The sequence below is a fragment of the Rhinolophus hipposideros genome (genome assembly GCF_964194185.1).
Source record: "Rhinolophus hipposideros genome assembly, chromosome: X".
In the NCBI taxonomy this organism is placed as follows: Eukaryota; Metazoa; Chordata; class Mammalia; order Chiroptera; family Rhinolophidae; genus Rhinolophus; species Rhinolophus hipposideros.
The window spans coordinates 20,780,039-20,803,862 of NC_138046.1; the positions used below are offsets into that span (position 1 = coordinate 20,780,039).

The 23,824-nt window shown below is 39.0% G+C and overlaps 1 protein-coding gene across 1 annotated transcript in view; it reads right to left on the reverse strand.

Moving 5' to 3' along the window:
• The window catches only part of ADGRG4 (adhesion G protein-coupled receptor G4), a gene marked incomplete at both ends in the record, with an annotated part of 131,693 nt that overhangs the window by 98,387 nt on the left and 9,482 nt on the right, over positions 1 to 23,824 (reverse strand). Inside the window, one exon of the mRNA XM_081042993.1 lies at positions 17,065 to 17,679. Within this exon, the coding sequence (XP_080899119.1) occupies positions 17,065 to 17,679 (615 nt within the window). The remainder of the gene's footprint in view (positions 1 to 17,064; positions 17,680 to 23,824) is intronic.

Below are 23,824 nucleotides of genomic sequence, written 5' to 3' on the forward strand. Positions count from 1 at the left end.
AAAATAAGACACCTGTGTGGAGAGGATGTGGAATAGATTTTATTTTATACGTCATGTATTTCTGTATTATTAGAATTTATTTTATTCACAATCGTAATGTATTGTATTTATAATTTTTTTAATTAAAGAAAAGGAGCTTAAAGACTATTCCAAAACTAAATTACTAATGACTAGCAATTTTGCTCTTACTATTATTTATCATTGTGCTATTTAAATATTCCTGATACAACTCCAACTACAGTGAATACTTGTTTAGTAAACACAGGTAGGGTTTCATAGTTTTCAGCAAATGTTCCTCAAAAGCTTTGTTCTCATAAATATATAAATATATACATATATAATTTGTGTGTAAATAGAATTATTGAGATTTGTAACCTAGTAATGTGCTCATTAAAATTTATTTTCATAATCTTTCTATGGACCATAAATAACAATTTATTAGAGAAAAGCTGAAGCTAGATATGTTGTAATCACTCTTATTGATTCATGTAATTGCCCCCTTTTTCCCAGATGTCATACAGACAAGATGGAGGTAGAAGAAATTCTATGGTGTTACAGTTCCCTCAGTGGTGAGCAAGCAGTGACTGCAGTTGGCAGCTTAATTTCCCCAGATAGGTTATCAGTACCAGCTTCTAAGACAGTGATTCATAACCTTTTAGGTGAACCACAGATCCCTAAAGGTAGTCTTGATGATGTGGAGGTGAAAAGAACATGGGCTTTGCAACTAGACAAATCTTTCCTCAAATCCCAGCTCCACTACTTATTTGATGGGTGAACTTATGCATTACTTAACCTCCCTGAGCCTCTTTCCTCATCTATAAAATGCCTGACACAAGGTAAGAACTTAGTAAAAGGTAGCAATTATCATATTATTTTAGAATAGGATGGAAACTATAGACTCTGTCCTCAGGGGAAAAAATCCACCTCGCATTTTTAGGATGTTGCATACAATTTCAAGGGCTTTGCCCACCCATTAAGGCCATTTTGGATATCGGGTTAGGAGCCACTGGCCTAAGGTCTGGAAAGAACATTAGAATAAACTAGAATAATAGGAGTAACATTTCTACTCCTTTTGTTGATCGTCATTTCAGGTTGTATTTTCTTTTACTTTTTTGTTTTGTAGTATTATTTGTGTATTATGCCCACCAGGACTTAATCAGACCAAGAGGATACATTGTAAATTAAGAAGTATACAAAAGAGCAAAATAAACAAGTGTCATCTAACACTTTAACACAAAGTTAGATCTAGCATATTACCAGCAAAGTGGTAGGAAACGTCATGGCAATTCACTGGACAAATTATGTTATCAAAGACCACTGCTAAACATATAAATTCAGTAGAGCCATGCTTTCAGTTCCTTAGATCAAAGATAAAGTTACTTTAGATGAAAAGCAAGGACCTGCAACCAAGACTACTCTACCCAGCAAAGTTATCATTTAAAATTAGAGGAGAGCTGAAGAGCGTCCCAGACAAGAAAAAGCTAAAGGAGTTCATCACCACGAAGCCAGTATTACAAGAACTATTAAAGAGACTTCTTTAAGAACATGAAGGGAAAAAAACGTAATTATGAATACAAAATAGCAATAACTATGTACTTAGTAATCACTTTAAATGTGAATGGATTAAATATTTTGATCAAAAGAAAAAGGGTAACTGAATGGATAAGAAAACAAGATCCATACTTACACTGTCTACAAGAGACCCACTTCAGATCAAAAGACACACACAGGGGTGGCCAATTAGCTCAGCTGGTTAGAACATGGTGCTGGTAGCACCAAGGTTGCTGGGTGCATCCCCGCATGGGCCACTGTGAGATACACCCTCCTTAAAAAAAAAAAAAAAAAAAAAAAAAAAAAAAAGACATACACAGACTGAGAGTAAAGGGAAATAAATAGGTATTTCATACAAATGGCAATGAAAATAAAGCTGAAATAGCAATATTTATAACAGACAAAATAGACTTTAAAACAAAGGTGATATAACAGGAGACAAAGAAGAACACTTCCTAATGATAAAAAAGTCAATCCAACAAGAGGACATAATGCTTGTAAACACTTACGCACCCAACATAGGAGCACCTAAATATATAAAGCAAATGTTGACTGACATAAAGGGAGAGATCAGCAGTAACAGTCATGGTAGGGAAATTTAACACCCTGTTGAAACCAATGGAAAGATCTTCTAGACAGAAAATCAACAAGGATACAGCAGCTTTAAGTGATAGATTAGGCCAGATGAATTTAATTGATATTTTCAGAGCATTTCACCCAAAGCAGCAGAATAAACATTCTTTTCAAGTGCACATGGAACATTTTCCAAGATAGACCACATGTTAGGACACAAAAGAAGTCTCAATAAATTTAAGAAGATTGAAATCATTTCAAGTGTCTTTTCTGACCACAATGGTATGAAACAAGAAATCAATTACAAGAAAAAAACTGAAAAACATACAAACACTTGGAAGATAAATAATGTGCTACTAAATAATGAATGGGTCAACAATGAGATCAAGGAAGAACTCAAAATATAGCTTGAGACAAATGAAAATCAGAACACAACGACCCAAAATCTATGGGACACAGCAAAAGCACTTCTAAGAAGGAAACTCATAACAATACAGACCTACCTCACGAAACAAGAAAAATCTCAAATAAACAATCTAACCTTACACCCAAAGGAACTAGAAAAAGAAGAGAAAACAAAGCCCAAAGTGAATAGAAGGTAGGAAATAATAAACATCAGAACGTAAATAAATTAGTCTTTAAAAAAATACAAAAGATCAATAAAGGAGTTGGTTCTTTGAAAAGATAAACAAAATTAATAAGCCTTTAACCAGACTCATCAAGAAAGCAAGCGAGGAAACCCAAATAAATATAATCAGAAATAAAAGAGGAGAAGTGACAAGTAACACCACAAAAATACAAAGAATTATAAGAAAACACTACAAACAATTTTATGCCAACAAATTGAACAACCTGGAAGAAATGGATAAATTCCATTTATCCATTGGATACAATCTTCCAAGACTGAATCAAGAAGAAACAGAAAATCTGAACAGACTGATTACTACTAACGAAATCAAATCAGTAACCAAAAAACTCCCAAAAAACAAAAGTCCTGCACCGGATGGCTTCACAGGTGAATTTTACCAAACAGTCAAAGAAGAATTACCACTTATCCTTCTCAAACTATTCAAAGAAATTCAACAGGTGGGAAGGCTCTCAAACTCATTTTACAAGGCCAGCATTGCCCTGATTCCAAAACCAGACAAAGACATTACAAAACAAGAAAATTACGGGCCGATATCCCCGGTTAACATACACGCAAAGATCTTCAACAAAATATTAGCAAATCCAATTCAGCAATACATGAGAAAGATTATACATTATGATCAAGTGGGATCCACTTGATCAAGGTGGATTCAATATCTGCAAATCAATTAACGTGATACACCACATAAACAAAATGAAAGACAAAAGTCATATGATCAGATCACTGCACTGTACACCTGAAGCTGAACAATAATGAATGCCAACTAAATTTTATATATATATATGTATATATATATATATATATATATATGTATATATGTATATACTTACAAGAAGCAGAGTACAGCAGGCCATGTATGAAAAACTCACACTAATATCACAATCAATGGGGGAAAGGCTAAAAGTGTTCTCCTTAAGATCATGAACAAGAAAATGATATCCATTATCACCACTTTTATTCAACATAGTATCAGAAGTCTTAGCCACAGCATTCAAACAGGAAAAAGAAACAAAATGCATCCAAAGTGGAAAGGAAAAAATTAAAACTGTCATTATCTGCAGATGACATGATACTCTATAAAGAGAACCCCAAAGATTTCACCCCAAAAAGTTTAGAATTGATAAATGAATTCAGTAAACTAGCGGGATACAAAATTAATATTCAGAAATCAATTGCATTTTACTACACCAATTACAAACTATCAGACAGAGAAATTGAGAAAACAATCCCATTTACAATTGTATCAAAAGAAATGAAATACCTTTGAATAAACTTAACCAAGGAGGTTAAATACCTGTACTTGAAAAACCATAAGACACTGAAGAAAGAAAATGAAGAAGATACAAATAAATGGAAGCATATACTGCGCTCATGGATAGAAAGAATTAACATCATTAAAATGTCCATACTACTCAAAGTAATATATAGATTCAACACAATCCCTATGAAAATACCAATGGCATTTTTCACAGAACTAGAACAAATAATCCTAAAATGTATGTGGAACCATAAAAGACCCTGTATACCCATGGCAATCTTGAGAAAGAAGAACAAAGTTGGAGGTATCACACTACCTGATATCAAATTATACTACAAGCCCATAGTAATCAAAACAGCATAGTACTGGCCAGAAAACAGACACATAAATCAATGGAACAGAATAGAGAGCCCAGAAATAACCCTACGCCTGTATGGTCATTTAATCTATGACAAAGGCGGCAAGAATATACAGTGGGGTAAAGACAATCTATTCAAGAAATGGTGTTTAGAAAACTGGACAGATACATGAAAAAAATGAAACAGACCACCTTCTTACACCATATACAAGAATAAACTCAAAATGGATTAAAAACTTAAATATAAGACCTGAAACTATAAGACTTCTACAAGAAAACATTGGCAGTAAACTCTCTGCCTTGCTCTTTGTAATACTTTTTCCAAAACAACTTTATTTTATTTTTTAAATATTTTAATTAAAGATATAGCTAACAGATAATATTATATAAGTTTCAAAGGTATGTCATAGTTATCAACATTTATACATCTAAAGAAGTCCATGATAAGTCCAGCAACAATCTGACACCATACCACACTATCACAACATTATTGACTATATTCTCTATGCTGTACATTACATCCGCATGACTTATATGTTTCATACTTGGAAATTTGGACCTCTTATTCCCCTTCATTTTCTCCTCTTTTTTTTATTTTCCTTCTATACCTATTTTATTAAGTGTTTTAATCATAAATGGATGTTGTATCTCGTCCAATGCTTTTTCTCCATCAACTGATATAATCATATGATGTTTGTCCTTTATTTTGTTTATGTGATGTATCACATTGATGGATTTGGGGATGTTGAACTATCCTTGTGCTCCGGGGATGAACCCCGCTTGGTCGTGGTGAACAATCTTTTTTTTTTAAATTTATTTATTGGGGTGACAATTGTTAATGAAATTACATGATTTTAGGTGTACAATTCTGTATTACATCAACTATAAATCATCAATCTTTTTAATGCATTGTTGCATTCGATTTGCTAGAATTTTGTTTAAGATTTTTGCATCTGTATTCATCAGAGATATTGGTCTGTGGTCTTCTTTTTTGTGTTGTACTTATCAGGTTTTGGAATCAGGGTAATGTTGGCCTCATAAAATGAGTTAGGGAGTACTGACTCTTCTTCAAAATTTTGGAAGAGTTTGAGCAGGATTGGTATTAGATCCTGTTTGAAGGTTTGGTAGAATTCACTAGTGAAGCCATCTGGTCCAGGACTTTTGCTTTTGGGAAGGTTTTGGATGACTGATTCGATTTCATTACTGGTGATCGGTCTGTTTAGATTTTCCAGTTCTTCATGGTTCAGCCTTAGAAGGCTATAAGTTTCTAAGACTTGTCCATTTCTTCTAGGTTATTGAATTTGGTGGCATATAGTCCTTCATAGCATTCTTGCATGATTTTTTGTATTTCTGTGGTGTCTGTGATAACTTCCCCTTTTTCATTTCTCATTTTGTTAATTAGTGTCTTCTCTCTTTTTATCTTAGTGAGTCTAGCCAAGGGTTTGTCGATTTTGTTAATCTTTTCAAATAACTAGCTCTTTGTCACATTAATTTTTTCTATTGTCTTTTTGTTCTCTATTAAATTTAGTTCTGCACTGATTTTTGTTATTTCCTTTCTTCTGCTGACCTTGGGTTTCACTTGTTCTTCTTTTTCTAGTTCTTTAAGGTGTAACATCGGGTTATTTATTTGGGATTTTTCTTGTTTCTTGAGATAGGCCTGTAATTATATAAATTTCCCTCTTAAAACTGTTTTCACTGCATCCCAAAAATTTTGATAGGATGTATTTTCATTGTCATTTGTTTCTATGTATCTTTTGATCTCTCCTCTAATTTCTTCTTTGACCCAGTCATTCTTTAAAAGTATGTTGTTTAATCTCCATGTATTTGTGTTTCTTCCTGCTTTCTTTTTGCAGTTGATATCCAATTTCAAAGCCTTGTGATCAGAGAATATACTTGGTATGATTTCAATCTTCTTAAATTTGCTGAGGCTGATTTTGTGTCCCAGTATATGGTCTATCCTTGAGAGTGTTCCATGTACACTTGAAAAGACTGTATAGTCTGATGTTTTAGGATGAAGTGCTCTATATATGTCAATGATGTCTATTTCATCTAATGTGTCATTTAGGGCTGCTATTTCGTTATTTATTTTCTGTTTGGATGATCTACCCATAGCTTTCAATGATGTACTGAAGTACCCTAGTTGAAGTCAGAAAGTTCTTGTAGAGTTCTTTCATTTCTTTTAAGTCTCAAGTCTCTTTCTTCTTCCATCTGTGTAATTTCCAGGTTTCTATCTTCTATGTCACTGATTCTTTCCTCCATCTGGTCAACTCCACTACCTAAGCTGGTTATTTCATTCTTAATTTCCTCTATTGAGTTCTTAATCTCCAGAAATTCCATTTGGTTCTTGTTTTAAAATTTCAATCTCTTTCGTAAAATGCTCATGTTGTTTTTTTATTGAGTTTCTGAGTTCATTTAATTGCCGTTCTGTGTTTCCTTTCATCTCGTTGAGTTTTTTCAGAACTGCAATCTTGAATTCTCTGTCATTTAAGTTACATATTTCCATATCTTTAAGTTCCTTTTCTGGAGACTTTTCATTTTCTTTGTGAGCTGCCTTGTTGCCTTGGTTATTCATGGCAATTACTGATTTATTTTTTCTCTTCCTAGACATCTACAGGGGTGGCTTCTGCAACAGGTTGATAGGAGGAGGACTTTCTTTTGTTTTCCAATACTTGTTGGTAGAATTTTTTATTTTCTCTCCGACTGCAGCCTTTTTTTTCCTCTCTCACACAGTAGTGCTATGTTTTCTCTGCACTATTCCAGCTTCTCACACAATGGGGGGATTCCCTGGGAGACGGGCTTCCCCTCTGTTAACAGTTCACCTGGGTCACAGGGCGCCACGTCCCTGTGGGGATGCGGAGAACTTTTGAAGTTCCAAAGCTCTTTCTGCACCAGATTCAGAGTCCGTATGTTTCATCAGTTCTGTTTACTCCTACAGGGATTCTCCCACATAGCTGGGGCCAGGGGCGGGGTGAGTTGTGAGAGGTGGTCCAGAGCAATATCTGTGACCACCACCACAGCTGGTCCTGCTTCCACAGCTCCCTCCCCTTTGCCGGAACTAGTTAGGCTGCGAATCTGTGTCTGCGGTCCACAGTTCTCAGAAGAGCAAATATTCTGTTCCTTTGATCTGACACTGCTACTGTTCCGCTTCTAGCACCAGGTGGTGGGGGAGGGGCGAGCCCTGGGTGGGTAAAGAGGGGGCGGCTAGTCTCAGTGCCTAAGGCTTCCATTCTCTGCTCGGCAGTCAGGGCTTTAACCACCGTTTTCAGCCTTCTTCCCTCAGTCTTTGCTCCAAGGTCTCTGTCGTGAGCGTTGGGTTCAGCCGTGTTATATGCTGCCCCCTCAGCCCTGTGTGCTGTAAGCGAAGCCCTAGCAGTCCGAGTTCTTCCCTCTCCCGCAGCTGCAGTAGTTCCAGGATGCAGTGAGCTCAGAGCACTAAACTAGTTCTGCGTCCTGCACCCACGCAGCTCCGTCTCCGCACTTCTCCCTTCCCTCCTCCCCGGCTCTCGCGATTCTCCCACCTTTAGGTGAATTCAGTAGTGGGCCTCTTCGTCTTGCCTGTCTGCTGTGCAGGGAGTCTTTTGTGGAGTTATTGTTGTTCGATCAGTTGTAAATTCCAGGGGAGCTTTACAGAGGCTCACCTCACGCCGCCATTTTTTCCTTCTTTCAATTTTTCAATTACAGGTGATATTCAGTGTCATTTTATATTAATTTCGGGTGTACAGCACAGTGGTTAGACATTTATATAATTTAAAAAGTGATTCCCCCTGACTAGTCTAGTACACACCTAGCCACTATATGTAGTTATTACCATATCATTGACTATATTCCCTATGCTTTGCTTTACATCCCATGACTATTTTGTAACTACCAATGTGTACTTCTTAATCCTTTCACCTTTTTCACCTTGCCCCCAACCCTGTCCTATGTATCACCTCAACAAATCTAGTACCCACCTGACACCATGCATAGTTATTACAATATTATTGACTATATTCCTTACATCCCCATAACCACTTTTTGACAATCAATTTGTACTTCTTCATCTTTTCCCCTTTTTTTATCCACATCCCCAATGCCTTTCCCATCTGGCAACCATTAAAATGTTTTCTGTATCTATGAGTTTTTTTCTGTTTCGTTTGTTCATTTTGTTCTTTAGATTCCACATATAAGCAAAATCACATTGCTTCTGCCTTTCTCTGTCTGACACTTCACTCAGCACAATACCCTTGTCATGCGGGGCATCCGGCGGGGCCTCCTGCCCCACTCCCCACATAAGAATGCAGGACACGGTGAGGCCAAAAAGGAACACCCATGGAGCCATAAGTAGGGGAGTCATATCACTATATTCTCACCGGCGACATCTGCCTCTCTGCAATCCGCTCTTGCTAGCCTCCATTTTTTCTGCTAGCGTAGCCACAGCAGTTATATTAGTCGCCAATGGCTTATGGGTTACAGCTGACGGCCAACTAGCCACAGCTGATGGCCATCTGATCACAGTTGATGGCCATTTACTACCCGAGCCAGCACCTTTCTATGTGAGGCCGAGAGCCTGGAAACTGCTTTCTAGGGCTCTGTCCCCACAGTACACCCCTACAGGATCTCGCCTCACAATCTACGGGACAAGCATCTTCCGCGAGGGGCCCTGTGTGAAGAGCCTGGAGGTGAATGCAATATCCTGGACACAGCCAGGCTCTCTGGGCACAGCCAGGGTTTCTCAGGGCACCACCAGTACTTCTGGGCACAGCCAGATTTCCTGGGCTTCTTGGGGTACCACCTGTCTCCCCGGGCACAGCCAGACTTCCTGGACTCAGCCAGGGCTCTCAGGGCACTGCCACTCTCTCTGGGCACAGCCAGACTTCCTGGACTCAGCCAGGGCTCTCAGGGCACTGCCACTCTCTCTGGGCCTCTCAGGGCACTGACACTCTCCTGGGCCTCTCAGGGTACCGTGCTGGAACAACAGCGACTTACAGTCAAGGTGCTTACATATTCTCAATGGTGGCCGGTCAAGACACAAAAGATTCTCACTGGTGGCTGGGCTGGAGACACAAAAAGCAGGATCTACATAATCTGCAACCCGCCGTCCTAACAGCAGTCCGCACTTGCCAGCCACCATCTTCTTGCTAGCCCCCATTTCCTCTGCTAGCGTCCTGCCCCCACTCACTCACCCTTCTGGGCCCCTCACTCAGTCTCTGTGGCCACACAGGTTGTCATGCAGGGTGGCCTGTGGGCGACAACAACCTTCGCTTTTTTTGGCCTCTGCTGGTTGGGGAACCATCCACATCTATCCACCCCTCCACGGGGATCTAGCTCTCCGGCTGCTGCTCCTCCTGGTCTTCCTCAGACTGAGCTTTCATACGCACAAACTGCTCCACTGCCCTTGGGAAAGCTTTTGCCAGCACCGTATCCTGCCAACTACGCCATGTGTCGTGCGAGACGGCAGGCGGGGTCTCAGCTCCCGCTCCCCACATAAAAAAGCAGGATATGGTGAGGCCAAAAAGGAACACCCACGGAGCCATAAGTAGGGGAGTCATATCATTATATTCTCACTGGTGGCATCCGCCTCTCTGATTCTCACTGGCGGCATCCGCCTCTCTGCAATCCGCTCTTGCTAGCCCCCATCTCTTTGTTAGCATAGCCACAGCAGTTATATTAGTGGCCAATGGCTCACTGGTTACAGCTGACGGCCAACTAGCCACAGCTGATGGCCATCCAATCACAGTTGATGGCCATTTACTACCTGAGCCAGCACCTTTCTATGTGAGGCTGAGAGCCTGGAAACTGCTTTCGGGGGCTTTGTCCCCACAACCCTCCAGGTCCATCCATGCCGCCAGAGATGGCAAGAACCCATTCCCATCCATGGCTACACAACATTTCATTGTATATATGGATCATCTCCTCTTTATCCATTCTTTCATCGATGGCCACCCAGACCGCCTCCACACCTAGGACACTGTAAACAAGCTCCAATGAACACATGGTTGCCCATGTCCCCTCAAAGGAGAGTTTTGGGTTTCTTCAGATAAATACCCAGAACTGGGATTACTGGGTCCTTCATTGTCTCTTGTTATAGCCTTTGTTTTAATTCTATTTTGTCTGGTATAAGTATTGATACCCTAACTTTTTGATTGTTTGTTTGTTTCCATTGTCATGAAATACCTTTTTCCATCCCTTTACTTTCTGTCTGTGTGTGTCTTTCAATCTGAAGTGAGTCATACATACGTTGAAAGTAACGTATGTAAGGGTTTTGTTTTTTTTATCCATTCAGCTCTCCTAAATTGTTTGATTGGAGCATTTAATCCACTTACACTGAAAGTGATCGTTGATAGATATGTAGCTATTGCCATCTTATTATCCATAATTTTGTGTTTTTTTCATCTTAAGAGTCCTTCTAGCATTGCTTGTAATACTGATTTCATGGTGATGAACTCCTTTAACTTTTTCTTATTTGGAAAGCTCTTTACCTGTCCTTTGATTTTAAATGGTACCTTTGGTTGTAAGTCCTTGCTTTTCATCATGTTGAATATCTTGTTCCAGTTCCTTCCAGCCTGCAAACATTTTGTTTAGAAATCAGCTGACAGTCTTACAGGAGCTCCCTTATAAGTTACTAGTTGCCATTCTCTTGCTGTTTTTAGGATTCTCTCTTTGTCTTTAACCTTTGCCAGTTTTAATTATAATATATCTTGGTGTGGGCCTGTTTGGGTTTATATTGTTTGGGACTCTCTGCACTTCCTGGACTTGTAGGTCTATTTCCTTCACCAGGTTATGGAAGTTTTCAGTCATTATTTCTTCAAATAAGTTCTCAACCTCTTGCTTTCCCTGTTCTCCTTCTGGTACCCCTATGATGCAAATGTTGTAAAGACCGATGTTGTCCCAGAGGTCTCCTAACCTATCCTAATTTTTTGATTATTTTTGCTTTTCCAATTGGGTGTTTTCTGCTACCTTGTCTTCCAAATTGCTGATTTTCTGCTTCATCTTGTCTACTGGTGATTCCTTCTAGTGCATTCTTAATTTCTGTTATTGTATTCTTATTTTCTGACTGGTTCTTTTTAATGGTTTCTCTGTTCTGTTTTATGCTTGCTATGTCTTTGTTGAAGTTCTCACTAAATTCCTTGAGCATCCTTATAACCATTGTTTTGAACTCTGTCTCTGGTAGTCTGCTTGCCTCAATTTTGTTTAGCTCTATTTCTGGAGCTTTCTCCTTTTTTTTTTCATTTGAGATGCATTTTTTGTTGTTTCTTCATTTTGGCTGCCTCTCTATGCTTGTTTCTATGTATTAGGTAGATCTGTTTTGTCTCCAGTCTTAGACAGGTGGCCTTATGTAGCAGGTGCCTGTGGGTCCCTGGCACAGACTCCCTGGTCACTTTCTCTGGGTATTCCAGGAGTGTCCCTTGTGTATACCCTCTTGTTATAGTTGAGACTTGATTGATATTGGCACATCAGTGGGTGAAATTGACCCTGAGGCTGATTGGCTGTGGAGTTTGGTCATATCCACAGTTTAAGGTCTGCTGTATGGGGAGGGTTACATCACAGAGTGGAATTTGCCCCAGCAGGCTCTGGTGCCTGTTGTGACTGCCCTTTGTGTATGCCACCTGGGGCTAATTGGATGGTGCTCTGCTACGGTCTAAAGCCATCCTCCAAGTATTTTGGTTCTGGGGCCTCTTGGGAGGGGCTCCAGTGCAGACCCAGTTCAGCCACTGCCTGTGAATGGCTAGGGGCTACCTGGTAGGAGCTACAAAGCGATCTGCAGTTGTTTGCTTCCTGTGCTAAATCTGGAGGCATGTGGGAGAGGCCACACTGTGATCCAAAGATGTCTGCCATCAGTTCTGGGCCTGGGATATCTCCACAAAAAGCCAGGACACCCAGAGATCTGCTGCCACCTGCGGGCTCCCTTAAGGTTCAGCCATTGATAGAGCCTCATGCGGTATGCAAGTTGGATGAGGCAGGTCTCAAGGAGTCACTAGAGTGGCAAGAGTTGTGGTCTCCAGATTAAAGCAAACTCTGGTTTGGTACTAGTGCTGAGCCTGAAGAGACTGAGCAAAAGTCTCAGAGCACACTGAGGCCAGTCACCACCCACCTGGAGCCTGCCAGACTCCAATAGTTTTCCAAGAAAGAGTGCAGTGTGGGTGGGGCTGGCTGCTCACCAAGAAAGTGCCTCTGGTGTTGGGGGAGTTGGGTAGGGTGGGGTCCCAGTGGAGCTCATCAGACCAATTCAGATTCATATTTTGCCTGTGGAGGAGAGTTTAACACAGGAAAATGGTGCCTGCCTCCCAGATGCATGGGAGGCAGACTCCTCACAGGGAAAATGGCAACTGTCCTCCAGCCCTCGCACCGAAACCACACACCTCAGTCTTCCCTCCGTATGCCTCCAACACCCTCAAGTCCCCATCACTCCACCAGAGCCCAGGGTGAGTGCCTGTGAGTGAGTGAATCTGTGCACAGGACATAGAAGAGGACGTCTGGGTTTCCTGCAGCTTTCTGTCCCACTCACATGGTCAGAATACCTACTGTTTTTCACTGTCAGATGTTGTGGGGGCTCTTCTTCCCAGCACCAGTACTCCAGGCTGGTATGGGGCTGGTATCCCTCCCTCTTCTGGGGGGAACTTCCATGGTTAAGATATCCTCCTGATTCTCAACCAGCACATAGAGGTTTGGGAACCCTTCTGCAACTCCACTCCTCCTACCCGTTGACATGGCTTCTTCTTTATATTTTTAGTTATAGGACTTCTGTTCAGCTAGACTTCAGATGGTTCTCCAGGTTGACTGTTATGTAATTCAGTTGTAATTTTAAGGTGTTTACAGAAGGACATAGGCATAGTGTTTATCTATTCTGCCATCTTGGAGCTCTTAATCAGTAATATTTTTGTCTGATCTCTCTCCTTGGGCAAGGGAAACAAAAGAAAAATAAACAAATCGGTAGTTACAAAATAAATAAAAAAGTTTTGCACAGCAAAGGAAACCACCAACAAAATGAAAAAACAACCTACTGAATGGGAGAAGATATCCTCCAGTGATACATCTGATAAGGGATTAATATCCAAAATTTATGAAAAACTAATACAACTCAACACCAATAAAACAAACAGCATAATTTAAAAATGGGCAAAGGACCTGAATAGACATTTCTCCAAAGAGGAAATACACATGGCCAATAGACATATGAAAAGATGCTCAACATCACTAATCATTAGAGGAATGCAAATTAAAACACAATGAGATATCACCTGACACCTGTCAGAATAGCTGTCATCAATAAATCAAAAAACAACAAGCGTTGGCGAGGATGTGGAGAAAAGGGAACCTTCATACACTGTTGGTGGGATTGCAAATTGGTGTAGTGACTATGGAAAACAGTGTGGAAGTTCCTCAAAAAAGTTAAAAAAATAGAACTACTTTATGACCCAGCAATTCCCCTTCTGGGTATTTATCCTAAGAAATCCAAAACACTAATTCAAAAAGATATTTGCACCCCTATTTCATTGCAGCATTGTTTATAGTGGCCAGGTTGTGGAAGCAACCTAAGTGCCCATCAATAGATGACTGGATAGAGAATATGTGGTACATATATTCAGTGGAATATTACTCAGCCATAAAAAAGAATAAAATCTTACCACTTGTGACAACATGGATGGACCCAGAGGGTATTATGCCAAGTGAAGTAAGTTAGACAGAGAATGACAAATACCACATGATTTCACTTATATGTGTGCCCTAAAGAACAAAATAAATGAACAAACAAAACAGAAAGACTCATAAATACAGGGAATGAACTGATGGTTGCCAGATTGGAGGGGGGTTGGGGAGCTGGCTGAAAAAGGTGAAGAGATTAAGAAGTACAAGTTGATAGTTACAAAATAGTCATGAGGATATAAAGTACAACATATGGAATATAGTCAATAATTTTGTAATAACTATATCACAATGCCAGGTGGGTACTAGACTAATCAAGGGGATCACTTCATAAATTGTATGTGTCTAATCATTGTGCTGTACATCTGAAACTAATATAGAATAATATTGAATGTCAACTATAATTGAAAAATTAAATAAGTAAAAAACTTTTTTAAAAAGATGAAGTTAGTTTAAACTGCTTTGTGTGAGCTGTTCAGGCTTAACCTATTTGTCCCTAATTTGGTTTTGTAATCAGAGCCAGCCAGGACCATTCTCTTTTATTTTCAAGGCTTCAAAGAAGAGAGAAAACAAATGCCTTCAGGTGGTAACTCAAAGGAATAGCTGTCCTGTTCCTTTGCATTAGTCTGGTCTCAAAGAAACACTGAAACCTCCTAGAATGTGCCTGTGCCATTAACTCAAACATCCAGACTGTTGGTGAAAATATATCTCTATATTCTCTGAGAGTACTATTAGCCATGGATCTAGCCCCCATTCCTGCACTAACCCCTCCCACCCCAAATACATAAGAGTAGTAAATAATACTCATCTAAGAATAGTGAACATTTCAGGCAATGAGAAAAAAATCTATCTTGATGCTGTTACCGTTGACTTTACCCAGTTTAGGTCTGCTTCTATTGATGGTGGAGAAGATCGAATTTGCGTGGACAGTAGGGTTCTACAGAGAAAAACAATGACGTATTTCCTCTTCAAAACTGGAAAGATGGGGACAAATACATTTGGAATTCCAAAAAGCCAGTTTTCTTACAAGAACTCCATTCAAGCAGTTCTCCAACATCATTACTCTCAAAAGAAAAATGAATTGACTTATAAATACCATTCCCCACTAAAGGGAACTGAGGGTCTTTAATAAAATGGCCCACTCTTGGACTGAGCAGAGAACGTACAGCATGATCCTGTAACATCTTGTCGTGCTAGAAAGTAAGGAAGTGTTCAAAAAATGATGGGAACACCTTAAAAGGACACGGGAGCCAGAGCAAAGGACCCCCAATGGCCACACCTAGACCAATTTGAACGTCAAAATAAATGATAGCAACACATTGTGACCCAATGAATAAAGAACCCATGAGTTCATGCTGATATAAACACATAAACAACTGAAAAAATAAGTAAATGTGCAAGAAGAGAACACTCTTCCTTACAACAGAATACTAACCAATAAGTGTAGAAAAAATTGAGTTTTAAAAATCATCTTTTTGGGGCAGACAGGTGGCTCAGTTGGTTAGAGTGCACGAGCTCTGGGAAACAGGGCTGCCAGTTCAATTCCCACATGGGCCAGCGAGCTGCACCCTCTGCAACTAGAATGAAGTCAATGAGCTGCTGCTCAGCTCCTGGGTGGCCAGATGGCTCAGTTGGTTGGAGCGCGGGCTCTCAACCACAAGGTTGCCAGTTCGACTCCTGTGAGGGATGGTGGGCTGTGCCCCCTGCAACTAGCAACGGCAACTGGACCTGGAGCTGAGCTGCGCCCTCCACAACTAACATTGAAAGGACAACAACTTGACTTGCTAAAGTCCTGGAAGTACCCACTGTTCCCCAATAAAAGTGCTGTTCCCTTCCCCCCCAAAAAATAATGAAGGTGAAATAAAGATAATTTTTTAAAATCATCATTTTGCAACCATCCTAGTAATAAGTGATTGAGGCCAGAGTCATCAATAGATGTAAAACTACTCTGGGTGAAAGTTTGATAAGGACAGGATATTTACATAGCCTCCAAATGTTTCCCCAGAAATTACTTATTAATTACAAAGAATAAAATAGTAACTATATAGTGGAGAAATCTAGCAATCAGAATCAAGTGATCAAAGTTATCATCACTAGTAATGGGACAAATTGACACCAAAGACAAGGAAAGACTAAGATTCTGTTCCAGATTAGAATCTAATGAGACATGATAACTAAATTCAATGCATGATCTTGAACTGGATCTTAGACCAAGCAAAAAATAGCTATAAAGGAAATTATTAAGATGATTGGCTAAATTTGAATGTGAACTATGAATTAGACATTAGTATTATATCAATGTTAAATTTCCTGATTTTGATCATCACACTGTGGTTATGTAAGAGAGTGAACTTATTCTTAGGAAATGCACACTGAGATATTTATGGGTAATGTTTAGGGATAATGAGGCACTATGCCTGCAGCTTACTCTCCAATCATTAAGAAATAAATTGTGTGTGTGTGTGTGTGTGTGTGCGTGTAGGAGGGAGGGTGAAAGAGAAAAAAGGGAGAATCACAAAACATATGAAGAAAATATAACAGTTGGTGAATTTGGGTAAAGAATATATAGAAGTTCTGTCCTATTCTTGCAATTTTTCTGTAAGTCTGAAATCATATCAAAATAAAAGACAAAAAGAAATTAGTATTTGCTTACATCAAAAAGTAAATGACAAAACTGTGACAACCGGGGGCAGCCAGCTGGCTCAGTTGGTTAAACCCCGAGCTCTGAACAACAAGGTTGCCAGTTCAATTCCCGCATGGGATGGTGGGCTGCACCCCCTGCAAGTAAGTTTGAAAACAGCGACTGGACTTAGAACTGAGCTGCGCCCTCCACAACTAGACTGAAAGACAATGACTTGGAGCTGATGGGCCCTGGAGAAATACACTGTTCCCCAATGTTCCCCAATAAAATAAAATAAAATCTGTGACAACCTTGGGCCCCCCTGAGGAAGACTGAGCCTTGACCTTGGAGTGGGTTATTGGAGTAGCAAGTGGAAGAGTACTGCATCGTTGCTACCCTTGCTAAGGAGGAATTCATAAGTTACTCACAGCAGCGCAGTCTCGTGTCAAAAGTTGGAATGATCTTGTTGACGAGCCAAACATCTTCTTCCCAACTAACTACATTTCCATCCAAACACTTCATAAACTCCTCATTTTCCAGGATGCGGTCCCAGAGTTGAAAGTAGTACAAGCTGCCAATGAAGCGAGGCAACACGCTTTTAAACTGGCTGTCCCTGTTCTTGAGAAAATGTCCTAGAACCAGAGTCCCATTAGGTGTCAGGTTTTGTGGTTGATTCATCATTACCAGTATCCTTTCCTTATTCAGGAAGAGCTCTAATCTGCCCTTCATACCATCCCATATTAAGCATACTGTATGCCATTGAAATGGAGTCAGGTGGTAACGGACATAAAAGGTCTTGCCCAAGTTGTGTAGTATCAGATGCTGATGGTCTCCTGCAAGTCCAAGGTCTATGTCTTCTCTGCCCAGGAAGCTGTTATCAGTAACATAGGAGAAGGCCATCCAATCACTTGATTTTTCATCCACAAATACCAGGTCAATGCATGCTGTGAATCGACTGAGTTCAGGAATGATGTTGGTCAGGCTTACATATGTGTCAGCTCTTTCATAAAAATCCAGCCTTTTTCCTTTTAGTGAAAGTGCATCTGCCCAAATTTTGGGAAGGGGAAAGAGAAAACAAGTGAAATTTCAGTGACAAAAAAAAAAAATTGTCGTCTTCATTAGCCATATAGTCAAATCCAGATTATACAATACTATTACGAGTCAATACTGGTACAAATAAGCCAAATAGTAGGTATACAAAAGTCATCTCTATTTGACATTGGCGTGTGACTATTTTGGCAGAAGTTTCTTCCTAATTCTATTTTGCCTGGGCTGATATAAAAACTTAGATTAGTGTTCCCCAAGGACACACAAGTCGAACAGTTTGAGGAGGCAGTTAGAAATGTGTGGTTGTGGGGAGGGGAAGCCAGGGAGAAGGCAGCTTGGACTTAAAATTTACTGTACATGATCCCGAATCATATAATCAAAAGATAACTATTTCCATCTACCTAACTTCTTTATTATATTTCTGGTGCAACAGCAATTTATTCCTCCAGTGCCTTTCCCTGAGCCAAATTATTAGGTTGATGCAAAAGTAATTGTGGTTTAAAAGGTTAAAAATAATTGCAAAATCCACAATTACTTTTGCACTAACCTAATACCTGATTTATTTTTCTGTCTCTGAAGACTGTTTCTTATGGAAGGCAGTGACAGGGGCTTGAAGGATGACCAGCTGGACAATACGAAAGTGCCAGGGCTTCTGTTTGCACTCTAAAATGAGAGAGATGGCACTTCCCTGAGTGTATCCTGATTTCCTCCCTCCATCTCCTCAAAGGGGGCTGCAGCAGCTTTAAGAGGCCCTAGATGGCCATGGACCCACACCACTGGCTATGGAGTCATGCAGCCTGGGTTGGAATCTCAGCTCTGACACTCATCAGCTGTGTGACTTTGAGCAAGTAACTTAACCTCTTGATGCCTCAACGTTTACTTCTGTAAAATGGGGATTCAGGGTCACAGTGTTATATGTGTGCACAACTCTAAGGGCCACCATTCACATTACAGTCTATGCCAGGTGATACCCCTACCTACTGACCTTACAAGACTGTTTGAAGGTTAAGTATGTTTAAAGATAATGGATGCAAAACCCCCTCAACCATTGCTGAAAGACATGTCCATTAGTACAGTTTTTTGGTGGGCAATTTGACAATATCTATGAAGATTTAAATTGAGTACATCCTTTGTTTCATAGGAAGCTATTCATGAATCATGACACTGTCATCATTACAAACCTCACACCAGGCCAATAGGTAAATATCATGATTGCTGAACATCAGCCTAATTCCAGTCCCCACACAGCCTAAGGCAAAAAAAAGAAAAGAAGAAAGAAAGAAAGAAAGAAAGAAAGAAAGAAAGAAAGAAAGAAAGAAAGAAAGAAAGAAAGAAAGAAACAAACAAACAAACAAACAAACAAACAAAGGAACAAAGAAAGAAAGAAACAAAGAAAGAAACAAAGAAAGAAAGAAACAAAGAAAGAAAGAAACAAAGAAAGAAACAAAGAAAGGAAAAACAAAAAAGCTTTATGGCAGAACGGAACTCCAACCTCTCTCTGAATTAGGAGTGTAACATGAAGACCACCACTCTAAAACTGACAGCCATACAGCACACTAGAGAGGCTGGCAGGGAGTGACAACTTCCTTGCTTCTGGGAGATGTTCGCAAATAAAAACTTCGAGATATTCTCTAGCCCTACAGTATTCTCTCCCTCTATTCCTCCACTGAACATCTTCCAAAAGCAAACAAGTATGTGCCTGCGTGCGCGTGCGTGCACACACACACACACGCACACACTCCTATGTGCCAGAACTCATACCATCCACCTGCCAGGGAGCTATTTCTGAACTGCCCATGATGGATAAGCAAATGTTTATTTCTGTCTCTGGCTTATATGATTATATTATCATCTTTCATGTGGCTAATAAATCAAGAGTTAATCCCACAAAGCAACAATTGCTGTGAAACCCAAGTCTTGATTATGTTAATATTGCTTTTCTGTTCAGCCCTCCAAAATGACGTCAAGTACAACATTTAACAATGAGTTTTATGGTTACCATAAATCTCCGGGGCTTATTTGTCCCTTAAAAGAGAATGTACCATAATTTTATGTGGTCTACAAAGGCCCTTCCTCTCTGCAATATAAAATATTAATACAAAACCAGTTGCCAAAGGACATGAACAGCAACTTACAAAATCAGAAATATAAAACGACGGCCTCTCACTATTTTTAAAATACAAGTTAGAACAACAATAAGACACCATTATTGCCTTTTAAAGTGACAACATTTTAGACAGAATAGGAAGTTTTGATGGGCCTGTGGGAAAACAAGTCATTTTAATACACTGCTGGTGGGAGTACCAATTAGTACAGTCTCTTTTTTTGAAGGGCAATTTGCCAATATTTATGAAAATTTTAATTGTGTATAACTGCATATATACTTGATACAGTAATTCCATTTCTATTACTTCATTCTAAATTAATGTACATGTATACATAGATACAAGTACAGGATATTTATTGCAGCATTGTTTATAATTGAGAAAACAGGAAAATCTGTATGTCTATCAATAAGTGACTAGTTAAGCAATCGTTACCTCTATACAATGGAATATTAAAACAAACAAGGTAGATCTATATAGTTATGGAGAGATTTTCAAGTCTTTATGAAATGGGGGTTACATAAGTGTAGATATAGTATTACCCTATTTTTTTAAAATAAGAGAAAAATATGTGTGTTAGCATATGTATAGAAAAAATCTGGTAGAACACACATCAAACAGTTAAGAATGAGTATCTTTAGGTGTGATATTTAGGAGGATTTTTACTTTCTATGTTACTTATTTTAGTAACATTTGCATTTTGATACAATCATGTGTTACACTTACAACCAGAAAAAATAGATTACATAGATAGATAGATGATAGATAGATAGATAGATAGATAGATAGATAGATAGATAGATAGATAGATAGATAGATAGATAGATGATAGAACCACTTGTGGCTATACTTGAGATTCTGCGGGCATATCTGTGAGCTCTGCTTAGATATGAGCAGAAGTGTGGTGTAGTGGAGTCCAAAAATCAATATTTGAGTTCCAGTACTGCCCCTTACTAGCTGTGTGAACATGGACAATTAATGCATGAAAACCTTTTAGGGCAGTGTCTGGCATATAGTGAGCACTATATGAATGTTAAATAAATAAACCCACTTCACTTCTCTCTGTGTCTCGGTCCTCCATGGTAAGACAGGAATAATAATTACCTACCTTATAGGGCTATTAGGAAAGATGATGCAATAATCACCCACATTTAGGTTATATATGTGCGAATGTTTATAAACTGTAAAGCCCCATGTAAATGTCAGCTGCCATGTTTGCCATAGTCATTCTTAGAAGCCTCTTTCTTCTCCCACAAACTCTTTTGCACCCTCATACGTGCAAGCACATCTGCACTGAGCCCTGCTGCAGCCTCCAGGCCCCCAGCAGGGCTCGGAGGAGGCTGCACAGTGATGAGGCAGGACAGGGGCTTTGCCCTTCTGTTTGGCCAGGCAAGCTGCATTCTCTGAGGGGCCTCTCTAGGGTGTGCTTCAAAGACCACCTGTGTCTTTGCATATGATTTAACTATCCATTGCAGATGTCTGCTTGGATGCTGCCATCTGTTCCCTGGCAATTTTTAAGTCCAAATTGCATGATTGCTCCCCTGAAGCATGTTCTTTCTTGATTTGTCTCCTCTGTGTCTCTTTGCCTTTATCCTGTTGCCTTTTTTTAAAATTACATTTATTGTTTTCCCCACTAAAAAAAAAAGAAATGGTTTTTTTCTTTACAACAGTGATACTGTACATGCTTTTTAGAAGAAGTGAAAGTACTAGAAAGTAAAAAGATGAGAACAAAGTCAGCCAGAGTCCTACCACCTAGAGACAACCAACATTAACATTTTGGTATATTTCCTTTGGCTTTTTATTTTCTGTGCATGGGTTTTCCTTGTTTCTATGTAGCTAAAACCATACTGTACAAAAATGGGGTATCCTGCTTTTCTCACTTAACATTATGATATAAGTGTTTGCCATGTTAGGAAAAACTTACCATAAATCTCATTTAAATGGCTATGTTACAGTGTTGGAGAGGCTGTGGAGAAATAGGAACCCTCATACACTGTTGGTGGGAATGCAAACTGGTGCAGCCGTTATGGAAGGCAGTGTGGAGGTTCCTCAAAAAATTACGAATAGAATTACCATATGACCCAGCAATCCCTATCCTGGGTATCTACCCCAAAAAATCTGAAAACATATATCCATAAAGACATGTGTGCTCCAATGTTCATTGCAGCTTTGTTTACAGTGGCCAAGACATGGAAACAACCAAAATGTCCTTCGATAGATGAATGGATAAAGAAGTTGTGGTATATATACACAATGGAATACTATTCGGCGTTAAGGAAAGATGAAAGAGTGCCATTTGTGACAACATGGATGGATCTTGAGAGTATAATGCTAAGCAAAATAAGTCAGACAGAAAAAGCAGAGAACCATATGATTTCACTGATATGTGGTATATAAACCAAAAACAACAAAAGAACAAGACAAACAAATGAGAAACAAAAACTCATAGACACAGACAATAGTTTACTGGTTACCAAAGGGTAAGGGTGGTGGGGGATGGGAGATGAGGGTAAGGGGGATCAAATATATGGTGATGGAAGGAGAACTGACTCTGGGTGGTGAACACACATGGTATTTATAGATAATGTAATACAGAATTGTACACCTGAAATCTATGTAATTTCACTAACAATTGTCACCCCAATAAATTTAAAAAAACGTCATAGACACAGACAATAGTTTAGTGGTTACCAGAGTGTAAGTGGGGGTGGGAGGCGGGAGATGAGGGTAAGGGGTATCAAATATACGGTGATGGAAGGAAAACTGATTCTGGGTGGTGAACACACAATGGGAACTGACTCTGGGTGGTGAACACACAATGGGATGATGTAATACAGAATTGTACACCTGAAATCTATTTAATTTCACTAACAATTGTCACCCCAATAAATTAAAAAAAAACCTCTATAACTATGTATGGTGATGGATATAACTAAACTTATTGTGGTGATTATTTAGCAATATATACAAATATCAAATCAATATGTTGCACTCCTAAAACTAATATATATTGCATATCAATTATACCTTTAAAAAAATTAGTAACTATCTTAGAGGGTGTGGAGTGATATCTCATCAAGATCTTGATTTGCGTTTTCCTAATGACTAAAGACTTTGCACATCTTTTCATGAGCATGTTGGCTATTTGCATATCTTCCTTAGAAAAATGTCTATTCAAGTCCTCTGTCCATTTTTTAATTGGGTTGCTTGTCTTTTTGTTGTTGAGTAGTAAGAATTCTTTATATATTCTGGATATAGGACCTTATGCGATATATGACCTGCAAATATTTTCTCCCATTCTGTAGGCTGTCTTTCACTTTCTTGATAGTGTTTTTTAATGCACGAAAGTTTTTAACTTTGATAAAGTCCACTTTATCTATTTTTTCATTTGCTGCTTATTCTTTCGTGTCATTTCTAAGAATCTATTGCCAAATTCAAAGTCATTAAGATGCACCTCTATGCTTTCTTCTAAGAGTTTTATAGTTATAGTTCTTATATTTAGGTTTTCCATCCATTTTGTTAATTTTTGTATATGATGGGAAGTAAAGGTCCAACTTCATTTTTTACATGTGTTTACATGTGTACATATGTATACATGAATACATGGATATGTGTGTACATAACTAGTTGTCCCAACACCATTTGTTGAAGAGATTATTTTTCCCCCATTGAATGGTCTTGGCACCCTTGTAGAAAATTAATTGACTATACTTGTAAGGGTCTCTTCCTGGACTCTCAGTTCTGTTTCATTAATCTATATCTATCCTTATGCCAAAAACACACTGTTTTGATTGCTGTAGCCTTGTAGTAAGTTTTGAAATTGGAATGTGTGAGTTCTCCAACTTTGTTTTTGTTTTTCAAGATTGTTTTGGCTATTCAGGGTCCCTTGCAATTCCATATGAATTATAAGATCAACTTTTCCATATCTGGAAAAAAAAGAGGCCATTGAGATTTTGATAAAGTTTGCATTGAATCTATAGATCTTTGGGGAATATTGGCCATCATAATATTAAATCTTGCTATCTTAATATTAAAT